This window comes from Eurytemora carolleeae, unplaced genomic scaffold, assembly GCF_000591075.1.
Source record: "Eurytemora carolleeae unplaced genomic scaffold, Eaff_2.0 scaffold356, whole genome shotgun sequence".
NCBI classification, from domain to species: domain Eukaryota; kingdom Metazoa; phylum Arthropoda; class Copepoda; order Calanoida; family Temoridae; genus Eurytemora; species Eurytemora carolleeae.
The window spans coordinates 166,669-188,511 of NW_019396250.1; the positions used below are offsets into that span (position 1 = coordinate 166,669).

General features: G+C 31.1%; 1 protein-coding gene across 1 annotated transcript; it reads left to right on the top strand.

Moving 5' to 3' along the window:
• The first annotated feature begins 1,357 nt into the window (after window positions 1–1,357).
• Window positions 1,358–19,939, top strand: LOC111699374 (probable G-protein coupled receptor Mth-like 6). Its single transcript, XM_023470047.1, has 19 exons — window positions 1,358–1,732; window positions 1,825–1,891; window positions 2,781–2,858; window positions 3,939–4,006; window positions 5,054–5,124; window positions 6,828–6,870; window positions 7,469–7,518; window positions 7,875–7,919; window positions 9,411–9,491; window positions 10,584–10,694; window positions 11,672–11,774; window positions 13,325–13,394; window positions 14,574–14,685; window positions 15,388–15,449; window positions 16,047–16,102; window positions 16,224–16,278; window positions 17,462–17,577; window positions 19,267–19,347; window positions 19,767–19,939. Exons 1-19 carry the CDS (start codon window positions 1,722–1,724, stop codon window positions 19,894–19,896), a joined length of 1,410 nt encoding a protein of 469 aa, XP_023325815.1. The 5' UTR covers window positions 1,358–1,721; the 3' UTR covers window positions 19,897–19,939.
• The last annotated feature ends 1,904 nt before the right edge of the window (window positions 19,940–21,843 follow it).

A 21,843-nucleotide genomic window follows, 5' to 3' on the forward strand; every position in this document is an offset into this window, starting at 1 on the left:
ATATTGTTTTCAGAAATCATCAAATGATTTGACAAATCATTTGTTGATTTCTGAAAATAAAAGTACTTGCTAAAAAATATGGAAAAAATGCAACAAATCTTGAGTGGTATTGAGTTCTACAATAACTTGGTAGGCGATGTATATATAATACTAGGCTATTAGGGCGCTTCGTGCCTATCTTCTAGTTCAATTGTGAACATGTTCTCTTTGTAAACATTGCAAAACAAAAACAAACTAAAGAAATTCGTAGATTTTTAAAACTTTCCAAAAATCGAATTTTTAAGAAGAAAATTTTTGAAAATTCGATCATCCGTAAATCTTTTCTAGGGTCACGCGAGGTCCCACAAAAAAATTACGCCCGATCGGTTGGGGCGTTTTGACGTTTATTGGATACAAGCAAACAAACAGACACCCAGCCAGACAGACAAGCAAAGTATTTATAAAGATATAACTTTAAAAACATGAATAAAAATTCCATTCTCGAAGTTCAAAAAAAAAGCGATATAATTCAACCCTGTTTTAATGTAGAATAAATTCAAAAAAAGAGAAAAGGAATTGAGTCCTTAATTTCCTAAAGAACGACTTTTGCATTTTTTAATAAAAAATAAATGATAATAATTTTGCTGATAAATAAGTGGTCATGTACAAAATTAATAGAAGGGGGGGAGAGGGGCCGGGAGGGGGGTCCAAAAATCGTTCTCTAGGACAGACCCATTGAGTCTTTGCCACAAACTAAAATGTTATAATCCTTATATTTTTGCAACCTGTTTGTGTAAACCTTTGAAATTTCAAACTTTGATTATTTGATCTAATATAATTTACAGTTTGACATATCTTAGGTCTACAACATTGGGTATTAAGATATTAAGATTAGAAAATCAAAGTTTGTGGCAAAGACTCAATTCTTTGTATGGGTTCTTAAAACAGACAGGGGGCATGCTTTGTTAAACTGTAAAAAAACAAGCAATGAATGAATTGGATCGTTGAGAGAAATTAATAAACGAAAAATTAGAAATCGTTGACGAACTTTTGCATTTTATGTATCAGGCAGTTAATGAATAATTTAAAAAACGATATTTTTACCACGATCAAACGAAATTTTGAAAAACTTATTGTTTTATTGAATTCGAACTTGGAAAACTATCGTTTATCAACTTAATGAACAATTTTTTCTTAATGAATTTTTATTGTAAAACAATTTTTTAAAATGAATTTCTTTTGTTAAAAAAATAAAAAGTTGATTCAGTTTGAATATGAAGATTTATTTACAAAGATATCACATACTAATGGTGTAGTTTAGATTTGTTTAAATATTTCGAATATATAGTTTTACATTTTTTTTTATTTTGCAAAAAAGCGACATTGATCATAACATAACATATTTACAATTTCAGTAATTGCGTTTCTTTCGAATCATTCAAATTCCATTCTTGTATCAAATAGTTCTTGTATAATAGAAAAATTCCCATACTATAGAAAAATTAGCCTCATGATGAGAAAAGGTTGGATTTATTTAAATAACAAACTTTCGATGCATGCTCCAATAGGACATCAACATACTTTGGTTTTATAAAAAAATCTTAACATCTTCCGAAAATTCAAAAATGCACTGAGCAGAGCTACCCGAGTATGACTATGAGTATGATGAAGAAGAAAGCACAGTCTCAACTCAAGATATAACTATTCCATCCAGACTATCAAGAGATGTGACTAAAGAGTCAATGAATACAAGGTCCTTTATACTTTAATTTTACAAACATATTTTTGCTAAAAAACAATTTCCAAAGTAAACCATAATTTTTTTTTTATAATTTATCATTCTAGAGAGTATGATATCCTACCCTTTATGAATGACAGACCACTTCCAGAGGATTATGAACAAATTCAAAAGGGAACGGATTTTATGAATTCCTAAAAGCGGTGAACTTTGTAGAGATGGTTCAAATATGCATCTCTTTTCACTGGTTCAACCTAAAGTTTTTAAATTTTAAACTATCCTAGTGACTGAAACCGGAATCTGTTTTACACAATAAAGATTGATGATACCGATATTTGAGGTGCTCTATTTGTATTTTTGAGGTGCTCTATTTTCTTTTGTAATCTTTGAAAAATTTGCCTGCTGACTCGCTGATTCAAGATTCTAACCAGTTAACTAGTATGCGCTTGAAAATTAGTTGAACTGGTGGTATGTAGTTCACCGACCTGTAAAGTAGTTGAACTGGTGGTAGGTAGTTCACCGACCTGTAAAGTAGTTGAACTGGTGGTAGGTAGTTCACCGACCTGTAAAGTAGTTGAACTGGTGGTATGTAGTTCACCGACCTGTAAAGTAGTTGAACTGGTAGTAGGTAGTTCACCGACCTGTAAAGTAGTTGAACTGGTAGTATTTAGTTCACCGACCTGTAAAGTAGTTGAACTGGTGGTAGGTAGTTCACCGACCTGTACAGTAGTTGAACTGGTGGTAGGTAGTTCACCGAACTGTAAAGTAGTTGAACTGGTGGTAGATAGTTCACCGACCTGTAAAGTAGTTGAACTGGTGGTATGTAGTTCACAGACCTGTAAAGTAGTTGAACTGGTGGTATGTAGTTCACCGACCTGTAAAGTAGTTGAACTGGTGGTAGGTAGTTCACCGACCTGTAAAGTAGTTGAACTGGTGGTACAGGTAGTTCACCGACCTGTAAAGTAGTTGAACTGGTGGTACGTAGTTCACCGACCTGTAAAGTAGTTGAACTGGTGGTAGGTAGTTCACCGACCTCTCTCCAAATCATATAATTCTGTCCTAGGAGAACCAAACCAAAGATATTTGTAAACCAATACTACAAGCTCAAAGTGACACCAGCATGTTGAAAATTTTTCAAAATGTAAGTAAAAAAGTTGTTAAGCTCCTTCATAATTTTTATTTATTTTGCCTGTTTTTCTTTTCTGAAAAGTTTAAAGAACTGTCAAGAAGTTTGAAAAAAAATAGTTCGTAAAACAGAGATTTTTTCAACCATTTTATTAAATCATATTATGAAAACAATTGATTTGCGCATTAATTAATAAAAGGCCTATAATAACTATGATAAGTGTTTAAAAAAAATTATTCATTGATTGTTATTGCATAGTGCACACCACAGGAAAAATACATTTTTTTCAGTTATTTTTCCCTTTTCAATATTTAGAAAATATTAGTTAATAATAGTTAGTTCAATTTAAAAGAATTAAGTCGTTGCCACTATTTCACATTTTCTTATTCCTACATTTTTGCAACCTGGTGGTGTAAATCTCGATTTTTTTATTAAAAAAATTCATAGTTTAAGGTCTATAGCATCGGGTTGCAAAGATATTAAGAAATCAAAGTTTGTAGCAAAGATTCAATTCTTTTTTATTTTTTTATTTCCTTTTTTATTTCATTATTTATTTCCTTTTTTATTTCCTTATTTATTTCTTTGAATATTTCCTTATTTATTTCCTTATTTATTTCTTTAATTATTTCCTTATTTATTTCCTTATTTATTTCCTTACTTATTTCCTTATCTATTTCCTTACTTATTTCCTTATTTATTTCCTTACTTATTTCCTTATCTATTTCCTTATCTATTTCATTATTTATTTCCTTATTAATTTCCTTACTTTTTTCCTTATTTGTTTCCTTATTTATTTCCTTATTTATTTCCTTTCTTATTTCCTTATATATTTCCTTACTTATTTCTTTACTTATTTCCTTATCTATTTCCTTATCTTTTTCCTTATTTATTTTCTTATATATTTCCTTATCTATTTCCTTATTTATTTCCTTATAAATTTCCTTATTTATTTCCTTATTAATTTCCTTATTTATTTCCTTATTTATTTTCTTATTAATTTCTTAGTTGTTTTCTTATTTATTTCATTATTAATTTCCCTTATTATTTTTTTTATTTATTTCTTATTTATTTCTTATTTATTTCCTCATATTTTAGAGGAAACAGCTAAGTTGGACAGCGGGAATAAATTATCGCTTGGTGGCACCTAAGAAGGATTTTTTTCAGTATGTAATTTTAATAAATAGTTTTCAATATTAGTTTTAATTTATAAATTTTATTCATAATATTTATTAATAATAATGAGTAGATATATCATTTAAAATAATCATCTCGAATGTAGAGTATTTAATTTTAATGGACAATTTAGATTATAAAGTATGTAATCTCTGTTTGTCTGTTTGTTTGAATGTATTTCCGATCATAACTCATGAACCGTGTTCCCGATTTGCCTCAAATTTGATTGGGACATCTAAGTAATGTTTGAAGTTTATGATATATGTAAAATACTTGCTGAAGTGCCGAGCGTTGCCCGTTGAATTCTGAAAGCACTGGCAGCAGTTTCAGCCAATTTGTTCCAGCCGTTTGGCCAGCTAACATATAGATAAAATTCATATTTACAGGGTAAATCAAAATATGAACGTTTTTTAAATAACTGGATTCACTTCTTTTTCTTTAACAAGTGTTAAGAAATGACCGCCATTTTCTTAAATACATAATTTATCTATCTTGCGAAAATTTACTAAAACTCTCAGAAGTATTTCGGCCTAATTGACGTTGTAGAGTAATAACTCTTCAACGAAAGGACGTATCGACAAATTTTTTAAAACTCTGAGGTCGCTTGGCTATATTCGTGCTAAATTAGTTTTATTTAACCCGCCTTCCCCAAAAAAAAGAACTGCGCGTGAAACGTTTTATCGAAATATCGGTGTAAAGGAAAACTGAATTTGTGTTTTTTTTTTTGCAATAAATGTTGCAGATATTGTGTTATGTTGCAAAACGTTCATATTACAGTTGCTCAAATCTTTTTGAAGATTGTAAAAATTCCAAAAAATGACAGAGAAATAGCTGTTTAAAAATTGTTAGAATTATACGGTCACCCTGTAGGAGCAAAAAGCTTTATTATATAAATAGATGAATAATGTTAGATGAATTAGTTCAAGGTTGAAATCTCAAAAGTTTACACCCTCACTCATCCGGTTACAAAGATATATGAATTAGAACATTTGAGTTTGTGGCAAACACTTCATTTTATTTATAAAGATATATCTAAGGTGTCCGATGGATCCGATTACAAAGGAAATTGCAAGTCTGACTGCAATCGATGGTGACCCAATTCTTTTAGGTAAGGTTCACATGTATAGGAATGGTTTTTTATTATAGGGTTTCAAACCAACAGATACTAGATACTTATAGAAAACTAGACTTTATTATACAAGACTTTTTAGGGCGCTTCGCGCCAATCTTCTTTCTAAATTGATAACATTTCCTCTTTGTATACATTGTAAAACAAAAACAAACAAAAAAGTTTGCAGATTTTCTTTAAAAAAAATTCGTGGATTTTCAAAATTTAATGGAAATTGAGTTTTGTTAGAGACAAATTTTTGAAATTTTGATCATCAATAAATCTTTCTTGAGGTCACGTGATTTCACACACAAAATTCGGGCCCGATCGGTTCGGCTAGTTTGGAGTTTAAAACAGACAAGCATAGTATCCATATAGAAAATAGATAATAGAATCAACTTTAAGGACGAACTGAACCCTTTTATAATTGTTTAATTGTTGGCTTTCAACCCTTATAATATTTTGTCTATGAAAAAATAAGTTTACAGTTGCAGCCAGGGAACATTCAATGATTAAGCAAAGAATAAAAAAATGCTGGCTGTTGTGTCTTTGTGATTCTACAGAGTGTCCTATATCATATTTGATTACTTCCAAGCTTTAACGAATACAACTATAATACTAGAAAAAACTAGAATTTTCCGCAAGAAAATTCTTATATTAGCCTTATTCAATTTTCAATGATTCATTCTTCTTAAATTTTCTGATTAGTCCCGAAAATCGTAATTTAGACCGATTAACGAGCTAATATGATGTGGGACACCCTGTAGATAACCCTGTAATATACAGTACGGCTGGTTTCATGTCTCTTGTTAAAAAACACAAAACTAAATTTAAATATACAGCTAGACGAATACTGTTAATAGATTACAGGGTGTTCAAATCAACATGACGATTTAAAGATGACCGAGTATCATGTTTGATGTTAATCTTGGTAAAACATTCTCCTAAGCAGTTTAATACTTAATTTAGATAATTCTGCTATAATTTAGAGATATTATAATTGGCAAATTGAGAAGTAAAACCAACTTTACAAGCATTTTTTCGTTCTTTTACTTTGAGTATTATCTTTCATATGAATCTTTGGTAGAATATTCTCCTGAGCAGTTTTATGCTTAAATTATTATTTTTCCATTATTCTACAACGACTGCTATCAGTTTGAAATATTATATTAACAAATTGAGTAGTTAAAACAATTTAACAAGCATATGTTTGTTCTTATAAATCAGTCAAACAGTTTTTGCGAAGCAAAGGATTTTAACGAAAGTTCGAAAGAATATGATTTTGAACGAAAGTACGAAAATTTTCGCAAAATAATTGAGTCTTTGCCAAAAACTCAAATGTTCTAATTCATATATCTTAACAATCTGATGGTGTGAAACTTTGATATTTTAATCTTTGATTATTGGATGTAACATAATTCAAAGTTTGAAATTTACAAGATCATAACAAATTTTGTTGCAAAGATAGAGGAATCTTAAATCAGAGTCTGTGGCAAATACTCAATTCGTGAAAATAATAATAATTGAACTCATGACTTTTACTGATAGGAAAATCCAATATTTTGAAATAATTTGACGAGTGTATGGTTTTGAAGAAGTGCTGGACGATGTTGTATCTTAAAACGAAATGAAAAAATACTATTTTTCAAAAACATGGTTATGGGACCATCACGGTAATTCCTGATTATCTGCTTATTGTTTAGGAACAGGAGGTCTTGATGGAGTAATAGATTCAAATGACGAAAAGTATGTTTTTGTTATTTTTTATTCTAAAACAATATTGTAGACCTGAGGCCGAATTAAAAAAAATTGAGCCGCGTCGGTTTCACTTAAAATCGTGTTCAATTTTTCAAGATTTAAGTCGGAGCTCAATTGAAACCGATTTTGGGGGATTTTAGACGCGGCTTAAATTCATAAAATTCGGGCACGTATTCTTAATTAAACAACTTTATTTTTAATTGTTTTTTACAATGATCATTCTAATGTATCCTTTTATGCAAGCCAAAAAATCGTGAATAGCGAACGCTCAAAACAAAAACGTTTTAAGCTTAAAAGGACTGAAAGCGTAATTTCAAGTGCAAAGATGGCAATATTGTCCATTTCACAACCACATAATAACTGATTATTTTCCATTTTGGTTTCTCTACAAATTTGACTTACGCATTTGTACTGCAGGAAAACATGTCAGAATTATTGGAAATTAACACTTGTAAATCTAGTAAAAACGCAATATCTTCCATATTATTGTTTAGAGAAAGGTTGTAAATGGGGCATTGCTTTCTATGCACTGAGAGCCCCTTGAAAATACGCTTTCGACAGTTCAATTAAAGCCTATTTTTTTCAGTGGAAGAAAAACCATTTTGCCACCTGAAACTTTCTGCCTCTCGGTCAATGGTAATATTAATTAATCATTTATAAAAATCTGTTATTAAAATCTTGTTTAGAAGTCTAAAATTTCTTATGCTCCCGGGGCCCCTCATTTCTAGCTACAGATTTGATTTTCTCGCCTCCATTTTTATTTGTAATTGTATAAATACCATTTCTAATTTTTTTTATCGCCTTTTTTATGGAAAAATATTGTAATTTGTTAATTTGTTCAACCGTTTTTACTTTTGTTATTTGTTAGATCCAAACATACAAAAAAACAGATAAACTGACAGACAGACACTCACCCACACCCTGACAGACACACCAATAAGCAAGCAAAATGTTTACTATATGTATAAGGAGATTATATATATTTTATCAAGATCCTGATCCTGTATTTCTACAGTGTGTATTTTCTCCAGAAATAGGTAAATATAACTTTCTAACTTGCAGTAGGAACTAAAATATAACAGGGTTGGAAGACGACTTTAATACAGTTTTCAAGTAATTGTTTTGTTTAGTTTAGATGGACAGAAGAATTTTAGTATCTTTTTACTGTTGGACTATTTAAGATCAAATTTCTATTCTAAAAGTCGTCGTTGTGCTCTAGTTTTCTGGTTCTCACTGCACTAAAATAATATTTTACAGGATGTCTGTGAAAAAAGTGTTTTTAGACTTTTTAGCCCGCTAAAGAACGTTGTATTATGCTAAAAAGTACTTCTATGTAGGTACAATCCCAAAAATTGGGGAAGTTTGGATAACATCTTTTTCTCAAAGATGTCCTGTTAACCTTTAAAATAAGGCCTAATATTGAATAATTTGCAAGGACTCTTTCAATTGCTTTTTTACCTTCTAGGCGTGCCGTTTTATTATTTTACAAAGTATTTCGGCTCATTTACATTTGCCATAAATACATTTGCCATAATTACATAATTGCCATAATAAGTTTGCCATAAGTTACACTTACCATAAGTTACACTTGCCATAAGTTACACTTGCCATAAGTTACACTTGCCATAAGTTACACTTGCCATAAATTACACATGCCATAAGTTACACTTGTCATAAGTTACACTTGCCATAAGTTACACTTACCATAAGTTACACTTCCCATAAATTACACTTCCCATAAATTACACTTGCCATAAGTTACACTTGCCATAAGTTACACTTACCATAGTTTTGTGACTACAATTAACAAATCTAAATGAGCAGTATATAAGGTTAAGCTACTGCTCTATTGAAAAAGTATTGTATTGTCATTGATTCTTCACCAAGCTCTTTCTTCAAGTATTATAGTGTTCATATCTCTCCCAGCAGCATTCTTAGAAAACTAAAGATGGGAATTTTCTTGAGGACATTTAACGCATTTATAGAAAAATAGTTAGACTTATATCTTTGTAAAAGTTAGAAAATTATGGCAAAAGTTGTTATGGCAAGTGTAACTTATAGCAAGTGTTACTTATGGCAAAATTATTTATGATAAGTGCGATTATGGCAAATGTATTTATGGCAAAAGTAGTATGGCAAAAGCATTAAGGCAAATGTATTTATGGCAAAAGTATCATGGCAAATTTAACTGAGCCAGTGTTTCTAGTAGGTTAAACACCCATAGAAAGGGAGGTCGTCTTTAAATCATAAAAATCGGCAACTCTATCCTTGAATAACTTTAAAAACATTTAAAAGATTTAATATTTTTTTGGAATTTTTTTGAATAATAGGCTTATTTTGAATGTTAAAATGACATTTTAAAGAAAAACGTTTCATTGCAGACTCCTCCTATTTACGCGAATTGTATCTTTTAGGAGTACTTTTAACATAATACAACAATGTTAGTGGTAGGCTAAAAAGACTAAACACACTTTTTTCAGAGACACGTTGAAGTAAAGTACCATATCTCTTAACCTAAATATTTTTAGATAAATGCGAGGCTATTCGATTCTGGGTATTTAACTGCGCTTTTATCCTATCCATTATATTTATCATTCTTGCAATCATAGGGAATAATTTGTTTCAGCTTTATCTTAAATTTTCCGTAAATGGAAGGAATTATTTTTAATGCTATTTAATTATATTTACAAATGGAACTAAGTTGCACGGCAATAGTTTTGCTAGTTTCATTAATTTTTGCCAATACCAACTAAAAAACGTATTTTTTGCTACAAACAACTTAAAAGCGTATTTTTTGCTATAAACAACTAAAAAAGTAATTTTTGCTATAAACAACTAAAAAGAAAAATTTTGCTAGAAACAACTAAAAAATCTATTTTTTGCTATACCAACTAAAAAAGAAATTTTCGCTACAAACAAGTAAAAAGCGTAATTTTTGCCATATACAACTAAAAAACGTAATTTTTGCTATAAGCAACTAAAAAACGAAATTGTTGCTATATACAACTAAAAAACGTAATTTTTGCTGTAAACAACTTAAAAACGTTATTTTTGCTATATACAACTAAATAATGTAATTTTTGCTATAAACAACTAAACAATGTAATTTTTGCTATATACAACTAAAAACGTAATTTTTGCTATATGCAACTAAAAAACGTGATTTTTGCTATATACAACTAAAACACGTATTTTTTGCTATATACAACTAAAAAACGTAATTTTTGCTAAATACAACTAGAAAACGTAATATTTGCTATATACAACTAACAAACGTAATATTTGCTATATGCAACTAAAACACGTAATTTTTGCTATAAACAACTGAAAAACGTAATTCTTGCTATAAACAACTGAAAAACGTAATTTTTGCTATAATCAACTAAAAAACGTAATTTTTGCTATAAAAGATATTTTTCGTATGAAAAACTTTCAGAATCTCAGTCTCTAGGGTTAGGTTTGGCCTTCTAATGCAGTACACGAATTAAGGGATTCTTGCTCTGCTGCTAGGACAGCTGTTAGGGGGGGGGGGTGGAAGTGATGCTACTAGAAAAGCTAGGGAAGTTGTCAAATAGGGAAAATGTATGTAGTAAACAAAGTTATCGCAAAAACCACATAATGTATGTACAGCAAAAATCATACCAGCAAAAACATGTACACTTAAGCTTATTTAATTGTGAATACCAACTTATTCGATGTAGCACATTTTATTGAACCCCTGTTAAAAAACACTGCACTGGGTACACTCAGTATAGGATTCCTCTTCAATCTACTGATGACCTATATTATCATGATCATCTCCAGGCTTGCAAGTAAGATTTGAAAATTATGTCTAAGCAAAAGAAAAAGATTAAACTGAAATACTAGTTTTCTTAAACTTAGGCCTTTTACTGGTCTTCAATGATGGAAGATTTCTTATATTTTGACTGGAAATTGAGTACTGCGAAGCTCAATTCACCTTTCAATTTCCAGCCATAAAAATAAGAAGTCTCTGGCATAGATGATTAGAAGAGGGTTTAAATGGCACCGTTTTCACGTTTATGTTTCGGACATGCCTTTGTAGTCTCTTTAAACGTGGACTTCTAGTAGTCTATTGTCTCTTTAAACGGGGACTAAGGTAATTTCCTAGAGAGCAACCTAATCCTAAATAAAAGAAAGTGTCATAACTTTACCTAACCCGTGGCTAAAGCAATCGGCCCCCTAGACTGTCCTAGCCGCAGCCCTCGGCCCAGAAAGTGTCTTAACCTAACCAACTCTAAATAATAAAAACATAAATAATAATAAATTTGCTGAAAAAATAAGTGTTAATGTACAAAATTGATAGGAGGGGGAGCGGGGGGTCCAAAAATCGTTCTCTAAGACAGCCCTGGACTACTTGTTAACAAATAGATTATCATGTACAATAGGTGGCAACAGAGAAATGTAACATTTATACATGACGTCGCAAGTGTAAAATATAATTAAGGAAGACAACCATTGGTTGACAAGTTTTCCAAGATTAAATAAAAATGTGTAAAAACAGTAAATAGAGAACACAAAATTGAACTCATTTCCCTTGTAATAAGCACTTTACTATCACTATTATTAATAATTTTTCTGACACAGAAAACTGTGACGTAAGAATACAGCTGTGCTAAGAGTGTACAAATTCTACATTGCCATCTATTGTACTTGATAATCTATTTGCTTTAATTCCTGTATAGCATTTTAGAAGCTTAAACCTATAATCAGATCTTGATTGTTTAGAGACTTGTTGGACACAAACAAAATAATTTGATTATATGTTCAGCTTTTGAAAGAGAAACACCACCATGTGTGTTGATTGGATACTTACAACAATATTTTTACCTATCCTTCTTTACGTGGAACAACGCTATTGCAATAATTATTGGGTAAGTATTGATGCAACGAGTATCAATTCTTATGGGGTTCGTGAAATCGAGATATTAGAATTCAATAAATCAAACCCTGTGAACTCAATGATACCAAGTAAACTGTAGAAGGGTGAATTATTCGACAATGTTAACTGTACAAATCACAGCCAACTAGGACAAGAGCTAAATAACTATGTCCGCCCCTGGTTCGTAACCTCTCCAAGGTTTAACTGTGAACCAATCATAATGATTAATTAATATCACAAGGACTCTAAGATATTAGGTCTACATGGTAAAAACTTCAGGCATGGCAAGGTACATTTCTTCTTGCAAAAAAAAACATACGAATTAATTCTGCGGCAGCTGTTGTCCTTGTTGAAGGTGAGTGCATCCTCCCTTTAGGTTTTAGGTCTTATGAAGCTCAGTTCTGAGCATGCATAATTATGATCTGGCAACTAGAAAAGCTCTTTAGAGTTTTAAAGCTATTTTGTATACATTTAAACAGATTCCTGTCATTTTCAAGCCAGTCCTGTACCTCTCTAAGCTTTGTGACTGTTTTTTTTCAAATAGAATTGAATTCGTCGTTTCAGCAGTTATTTAAATTATTGTGGATAAATCTTTAAAACTATAGATGTTGACAAATATGTATTTGAATTTTTGTCAACCCTCTTCAGTGTCCCCATCTCTGAGAAATAATTCATACTATTATTTTAAACTTTTATTAACGGGACTTTCAATGTAATTTCAATTGTCACATCTATGTCTTTAAATGTTAAATCCATTACTAATCAATTTATCACTAACCAATCTTTCACTTACCAATCTATTACTAACCAATCTTTCACTAACCAATCTATTACTAACCAATCTATCACTAACCAAACTATTACCAACCAATCTATTACTTACCAATCTATTAATAACCAATCTATTACTAACTAATCTATTACTAACCAATCTATCACTAACCAATCTATTACCAACCAATCTATTACTAACTACTAACCAATCTATTACTAACCAATCTATTACTGACCAATCTATTACTAACCAATCTATTACTGACCAATCTATTATCAACCTATCTATTACTAACCAATCTATTATCAACCTATCTATTACTAACCAATCTTTTATCAACCTTTCTATTACTAACCAATCTATTATCAACCTATCTATTACTGACCAATCTATTATCAACCTATCTATTACTGACCATTCTATTATCAACCTATCTATTACTGACCAATCTTTTATCAACCTTTCTATTACTAACCAATCTATTATCAACCTATCTATTCTATTATCAACCTATCTATTACTGACCATTCTATTATCAACCTATCTATTACTGACCAATCTATTATCAACCTATCTATTACTGACCAATCTATAACTTACATATCTATTACGGACATATCCAAAGTGGTGCGGTGAGTTTAATAGAGCAATAAAAGTAAAACACAGATTTCTGATTTTTTTTTTTTGGGGGGAAAAACAAAAAAATTTTAAATAAAAATAAAAATAAAATATTATGCTAATGAAATAGTAATAGTTTTAATTTTCAGACAGAAGCTGACCACTAGCAGAAACAGAGATTCAAAGAAGAAACAAATCATATGCATTATTTATGCCCAGGTTAAACAGTTGAAATATTCAACATTTATATTAAAGGAGTTTTGTCAACTTACATCAATAACCTGTATTAAAAATAACATCATCGTTTAGAGTTAGTACTATATTCATGTTCTTAAATATAGGGGTTATATTTCTTAAAAAATTAAGATAAAACATCAGAAGGTAAGTTTGATTCGGAGGAAACATGCATTTACTTCTTGAAAAATAACATAGGTTAATCTTGTTATGTCCCTCATGAAACTTATGTATTAGATATAGATTGAATCAAATATATAATAAATTTACAAGAAACTTATGCTTAAAAAATCTTTCCCCGGGAGGGGGGGGGAAGGGGTTGTATTTTTTACGCCCTTGAAAATGTGTTTTTCTACACATAAAATATGCATATTTATAGTTATAGTCGAGTTTCTTTGACTCACCAACAAAAATAACAAGAGTTATGTTAAGCTCAATATTTTTACCATATAAAGATGGTATAAAATAAAGGAAAAAATGTATTTACATGTAAAAAATGAACAATTAAACATGATACTAATGAATCGTGGAAAATCATATGACGAGTTAATCTTCCCTCTTTGGATTCTTCATGACCACTGATTTCTTGTTTCGGTTTTAGTCAGGCTAATTCAATTTTCTTTTGCCTCATGTCAAGCCGAGGCTCATGCCTATTGGCTTGAATTCAAACTTAAAAAATATAATTCCTGGTCCAACGGCGGCTTTGGTATCTCCACGCACCCAAACATGCGTTCATAGCATTCTCTGGGTTAGCATTTTTTATCTGCTGAATCTTCCTACACTATATAGAGGAGGTGACTTGTTATCCGTCCCACTTTCTGTCCGAGCTATATACAAAAGAGCTAATACATTGTCTTGTTTGTAGGCCCGACTACTTGTAATCCGAGCTTGGCTCCGGGTCCATATCAGGACTGAAGGGGTTACATCAATAGAACTATTTATTCTGAGTTTGGCTCAGGGTTCGTATGAGAACTGAAGGGGTTACATCAATGGAAATATCCCTTTTTTGAGCTATTGAGTTTACACTGGTTACATCTTAGCTCCGGGTCGTATGAGGTCTGAAGGGCTTACAATATGACAAATCAGATTTAGCCAAAAAGAGATGGGTTAAGAGAGGGGGGGGGGGAATGCCCAATCACTTCTGTAATTTTTTTATTTATTTAGGGTCTTCCTGCTGTTATATGTGTCTTGACCTACATCATTGACCTGTTTGTACCTGAAGAAGGGCCTAACCGAGCATACTTTCCAGAGATGGGAGTATATTCTTGTTATTTAGGTTTTAATACATAACAGCTTCTTCATAAATTACATTAAGTAATAGGGGAGGGGGTCCGGTTTTTTGATTTCCCAATACTTTCAACCAGAGTTGGCTTATGGGAGGGGGGGGGNCTCCCCTCCCTGGAAAAAGTAGGAGCGCAATGAAAATAGAGCAGGCACCTTCTTACCATTTCATCTTGATTTTTAAAAATTGATTTAAAAAATGTTTCATAAAAATGACGAAACGCCCATGTAAACAATTCCAGGGGGGGGGGACAATTACGTGGCGTTGGACATTTTTTTTCAACCATGTTCCTTTTCCTTTCCAATCACAGATTTCGATTTTTATCCCAAACATTTTTGAACTATTTATACATTATACAGAATTAAAATTAAAGATAATTTTTCAAATTTATACATCCTAATATTAAATTAACACTAGGCTTTCAGGGCGCTTTGCGCCCATATCCTATTTAAATTGTGAACATCTTCTCTTTGCAATTTGTATACATTGTAAAACAAAAAAAATCGTTGATTTTCAAAATTAAAGAAAAATGGAATTTTTAGGAGGCAAATTTTTGGAATTTGGGCCCGACCCATTCAGGCACTTTTACGTTTATTGGATACAAATCAACAAACGAGCAGTCAAGCAAAGTATATATTAACATGTAAATACAATTTTCTGAATTATCTAAATATATTTTTAACTTCTACCTTTAAGGATCAGAGAGAACAGCTGTTAGACCACACTACTTTCTTTCACCAGAGTTTCTGTATGTTCAGGTATGTTAAGAAGTCAAATAAAGGGACTCAAATGACCCTCCATTTGAAGGTTCGACATTGACCAGCAAACGACACAACAGGGACGAAAACGACGATATCTGGAAATTTAGTGTCACCTTAAAAATTCTTTCCCTGCCACAGAACTAACTAACATGACCTGTTTCTGTTTCCATTTTATGATTCATTTTTAAGTATGTCTCATTTGTCATTAAACTAAACCTAAGGAAACCATCACTATTGGGCCAGAAACCCCATCAATAGCCATTAAGAAGTATGAATACATCTTGAAAATTGCCTTATTCAATTTTTTTCACATGTTCATGGTTGTGTGCACATGAGCAGAGAGGAAAACGCATCCTCACTGCCAAGCAGCCATTTTTTCATTGCGTATTTCAATAAAAAAGTTCGCTGATTTTTCTGTTTAATTTTTGCAAAAATTCTAAAACCGTAAAAGTCAAAAAAAATTTATTCAGTTAAATTTGAAATTTCCAGAAGTCATAAACCTTGCTTGGGGTTAAGTGAGTTGCCCTATTATTTGTGACGGTAATTGAATACAAAAAAACCAAAAATATGAAGTAAAAGATGTTCTATGTTTAGGGATTTCAGCTCCTGCTTTTGCTGATTAATCTTACTTGGTTTATCAGAGCGGCAATGTATAATCTTCAATAGCTTTAGTTTTCAACAAAATATTATTATAAATATAATTAACAGAAAAATGCAATATGTTCTCTTTTATTTTTAACATTTTGAGTAAAAAATAAAGAATTATTGTAGGTTTATTGTGAAGAACAGAACCACAGTTGGAGAGTCAGATGTCAATAAACAGAAGGTATGTTTCACAAATTATATAAAGATCTTCTCTCATATATCTATATCCTATAAAGCTGACCGAACGGCTGGACCGAATGGGCTGAATTTTTTTGAGGAAACTCGTAGGTATCCTGGGGAAACATTGCCAAACAAAAATTAAACTTTTTTCTTTCAAAAATATACGTTTTATTTAAATCGGGCACTTCAGCTAGTAAACTACCAGGATTTACGCACCTTTTCTAGTTACAATTTACCTTTTAAATGTTGCCTAGTCGGCTTATCACTAGAAACCAAAACAAAAGAGATTAGACCAAGATGGAAAAAAACTTTTTCTTGCAAATCATATTATAAAAAAAATTGACACATTATGGAACAGGTTTACAAAAAGAATTAAGTTCATAACAGTTTTCAAATCAGAGTCACTGAATAATTTTTTATGATAATCTTTTCATTTTTTTCTTTGCACACAACCAAAGTTTCCAATGAAATGTAAAAATATTGAAAACGTCATGAGCTAAAAACTTTAGAATTGGATATCCTTAATACCGATATCACTTTACCTGAATTTTCACGATGGACAATTTTGATTTCTGCCTATTATGCTCTTCTTCCCTCGTATTGGAAATCCTTACTGAATCCCTATTGGCTCCACTGGATTTCACAAACCTCACGCTGATTGGTTGAATTTTAGAAATCTTTCTGGATACAAACTAAAGATTAAAATAATCTTAAGATTAACAAAAAGAATAGATCTTGAATTGATATCGATATCCACAATTCTAAAGTTTTCAGCTCTGAAGTCGGAACTGTTGAGAACCTCGGGATCAGGTATTGACCGCCATCTTTGATATCCCGTGGTGATCATACCCTGCAGATATAAGTTTAGTTTAGGGATAAAACATGTATCCTCAAATTTTAGAATGCCCATATTTGATATCGAGCTCAAGGGTAAAAGAAATCCACACAAAAGTTTCGATCTGCAGAGAATTATTGTTATTTCTATAAGGATTCTTTTCGCTCTATATATTACATTTGTATATTTACATGCTAGCTGTCCAGCCAAGCGACTGGACCGAATGAGCTGACATTTTTTTTAAGCACCTAGTGGGAGTATCCTTTTTTAAATTAAAGTTTTTTTTACTTCCTTCAGCTAATTTGATAAAAAGGAATAGCATTAACATTTCTGAAAATGTTTACTTTAGGAAAACTATGTGATTGTTCTAAAGCTGTTTATCCATATGTGCAGTCTTTGGATTTGTGAAATTATAACGTCAGCCATAGCTGTTGAGTACGGAGTAATCGAGACATGTAAACTTAGGTAGGTAAGCCAGGATTAAGGAATTTAACTAGTTCCTCTTGAATATCCAGTGAAGTGATATCCAGGAAGTGATAACTAATTTGAGGAACAAAGAACTTATCCCTCAAATTCTAAAGGTGTCACAACTCACAATTAAAATCAAGATCAAGGGTAAAAGATTAGTGCTAATTCATATAAAAAGTTAGACCTCGTGTCAAGTTCTTAAAAATCTGAATTAAAAGTTAATTTAGGTTTGATATTGTTTTTAAGTTCACTTAACTCTGGTATAACATTTTTCGTTTTCATTAATTACCATGAAATGGTTTTTAACAAAATTTAACCGTCGTTTTCATACTTAAGATAAATAAATAAAAATAGATAAATCTTTTTTAACTTTTAATAACAATATGAGAATTTCTTTTTGTTGTTTATAAGTTTAATGAATCATTTTTTTCGGCAGAGGTATTTAAAAGGGATTAAAGATTTGCCACAAACTATGAACTTCTTAACCTTATTTTTTTTTCAATCTGAAGGTTTCAATATCAGACTATTTGATCTAGCGCTTTTCATAATTACTATCTAAGGTCTACATCATCGATCAGGTTTAGCCTAAACAAAAAATAGGAATTTGGGACAAAAAGTAAACAATTGGGACGGAAAATAAAATATTTTGGTTGGGAAATGAAATATTTGGGATGGAAAATGAAGTTAACAATCAGCATCTGAAGAAAGGACTAAAATTAAAAATATTTGTAAAGGTTATGGGACAGAAAATGAATTTTTAGGAACAAAAAATGGAAATCTGAAGGATAGAAAATGAATTTTTGTAACAAATAATGAAATAATTGGGATAGAAAATAAAATTAATAAGTGGAATTTGAAATATTTTCGGAGGACGAAAAATGAAGTTAATGGGAATAAACTTAAAATAAAAATCCAGGTTATTAAAGGAATGACTAGTAGAATTGAAATTATTTGTTTTGCTTTTGGGACAAAAAATGAAACTGTTGGGACAGAAAATGAAAGTGTCGGGACCGAAAATTATTTTTTTCTAGGACAAAAAAATAACTTGGGATGGGACAAATAATCAATTTATGGAATTATATTGACCCCTGGGTTTAGGTATTATAAATTGTAAATTTTGGCTTTTGTTCAGTTCCTTTCAAGAAGATATAAGATTGATTATTTAATAAATGGTTTTATCCTTGAATTCTATTTTAAGGTTTGTATTTATGGATTGTTTTGAAATGCATTCTTTTATTTATAAGTTTAATAATTAAGCATTTTTTCGACAGTTAAGTCTTCAGTATCAAAGTAACAGAAGATTTGCCACAAACCCTAACAATCTTTGCAACCTAATGATGTAAACCTTTAATATTTATGAGGTCGACTTTTTAATTAAGCAGTGTCCGAATTTAATGAATTTAAGCCGCGCCTCAAATCCCCCAAAAACCGGTTTCAATTAAAAAAGTAACTAAAATTTTAGGTGGTACCAACCATATTTGAGCCCCGGTTTAAATTTAAGCCAGGGCTAAAATTTTTTAAATTCGGCCTCAGAATTCTTAATTAGTATCAAAGGTTGCAACATGTACAGGTATTAGAAAATAAGAATTTATGGCGTTTGTTCAGTCCCTTTCAAGTAAAAGATTGATTATTAAAACAATATTTTCATTATTAATTTTAAATAATCTAAATATCATTAATTTGAAGGTTTGTATTGGATTCTCCAAATGCGTTCTACGGCGTTCTTATTTTCTTATTTCTGATTGTTGGGAAGAAAGCAGTCAGGAAGTAAGTTTCTCATCACTTAAAGGGACTATGTTGAAATTTTAAGTTGCCTTTTCTTTAAAGGGAGGCATGTGAGATTCACAACAGTGCCATGACTTCTTACTAATTCTATATCTTTTATCAGTTTTTACATAATTCCTTGTGTATGATTTAACTTGTCGTTTTTTTTTACCTTGAAAATTGATTGATTTCCACATTTTCCTCTCACAGTAGAAATAGTCAATTCACATAACCAAGAAACCAAAATGGAAAAATAATAAACTTTCAGAGTAATGATAAATAATATCTCATTCTTTCTTGATTATTGAAAGCTGTAAGGGTAAGACTGTAAATCAGACATACCACTCTATAAATGGGGGGGGGGGACAATATTGTCTAAATGAGGGGGGGGGGACAATATTGTCTAAATCTAATTTTTCCAGGAATCTGCAGGAAACAGTTTCCTCCTGGTTCTCTAGCAGTAAAGAAGTGAATACAGAGGTGGGATATTCAGCCAATGGAAGATCATCAGACGAGTCTAAAGTTACTCTGTCAACTAGATTTAAAAAATAGATTATAAATGATTTTAGGATAAATAAAAACAGTTTTCTCGTTATCTTAAAATTTTCAATTTGTGAAAGAAGTATTTTCAAAGGTTTGAAGAAAAAAACAATCAGTCTTAATTATCTGTCTTATTTATTAGTCTTATCTATCAATCTTATCTATCAGTCTTATCTATCAATCTTATCCCTATCAGTCTTATCTATCAGTCTTATCTATCAGTCTTATCTATCAATCAGTCTTATCTATCAGTCTCAAGAATCAGTTTTGTTTATTTGATTTGATAAATCAAGGCCTAGGGTGTAAAGAAACTGAGTTCTTGTCAAAATCTTTGGTTTTTTATCCATACATTTTATCCATACTTTTTAGCAAAATGATGTCATAGAAGTTGATAAATCAAATATAGTCCATATTTGAAATTGAAATCAAAATTGTATACTAGAACAATTTAGGGTTTTTTTGAATTTAATAGTTAATATTTGAAATAATAAAAAAATATCAGGATTAGAAAATTAGAACTTGTGACTTGTATTTGCCTTTTAACCCTTTTCCAGTTGAGGTATTTTTGAATCATATTTCTGAGGGCCGGGCCTGCAGAACTAAGAGATCGGACAGTTTTAAAAGCGAAAATTTATTTTAAACTGGCACCACCTTAGTTCAAAAGTGGCCTCGAGGTTGATCTAAGGTTGATAATCCCAGTGAAGGGTTGATTGGTTGATCTAAGGTTGATAATCACAGTGAAGGGTTGATAGGTTGATCTAGGGTTGATAATCCCAGTGAAGGGTTGATTGGTTGATCTAAGGTTGATAATCACAGTGAAGGGTTGATAGGTTGATCTATGGTTGATAATCACAGTGAAGGGTTGATTGGTTGATCTAAAGTTGATAATCACAGTGAAGGGTTGATTGGTTGATCTAAGGTTGATAATCACAGTGAAGGGTTGATTGGTTGATCTAAGGTTGATAATCACAGTGAAGGGTTGATAGGTTGATCTAAAGTTGATAATCACTGTGAAGGGTTGATTGGTTGATCTAAAGTTGATAATCACAGTGAAGGGTTGATTGGTTGATCTAAGGTTGATAATCCCAGTGAAGGGTTGATTGGTGCTCGAAAGCTGGTCAATGTCCTCTCTCTCTGCTACTTCTCCATAGTAGTAAATACAAAAATAAAAAATATGTAAAAACCTGTGATAAATTACCGGTATTAATTATGTAATAAATTACAGGTATTAATTATGCAATAAATTACAGGTATTAGTTATGGGTAACGATATTTAAATGTAGTTAAATGTTGATATAAATCGTTATAATATTTGATAAACAAAACTAGTGTGAGGTAAGTAGGGGAAAATGTGGGGTCGATAGGGTCAGAAGAATACAACGTTTTGTGCCTTTTGAGAAATAAATACCCGGTTGGTGACACAATTTTGTTGCTTGTAGCAATAATCATGAATTCAAGCATTTACTATACTAAATTCAAGGCGCTTCGCGCCCTTCTTTCTAGCCTTAGAGGGCGCTTCGCGCCCATATCCTAAATTAATTGTGAACATGTTCTCTTTGTGTACATCGTAAAACAAAACAAAAATAATTCGCGGATTTTCACAAAAAATTTCGCGGACTTTCTAAAAAATTTAATGACGATCGAATTTTGATGGAGACAAATATTTGAAATTTTGATGATTNCGATCCTTGTGGTACACCACAAGAGATTTCTTTAAGTGAAGAGTCAACACCCCTGATTGAAGTAAATTGTTTTCTTCCCTTTAAATAATTTTTGAACCATAAGTTAGAAGTCCCACGAAATCCATAGTGTTCAAGCTTGCTCAGTAGAATGTCAACATCACAGGTATCAAAAGCTTTAGTTAAATCTATAAAAATTCCCAGAGTATATTCGGATACAGGTTTATTTAGTGCGTTGTATATTTTATCTAAGAAATGAATTAAGGGTTGAGTAGTGTTG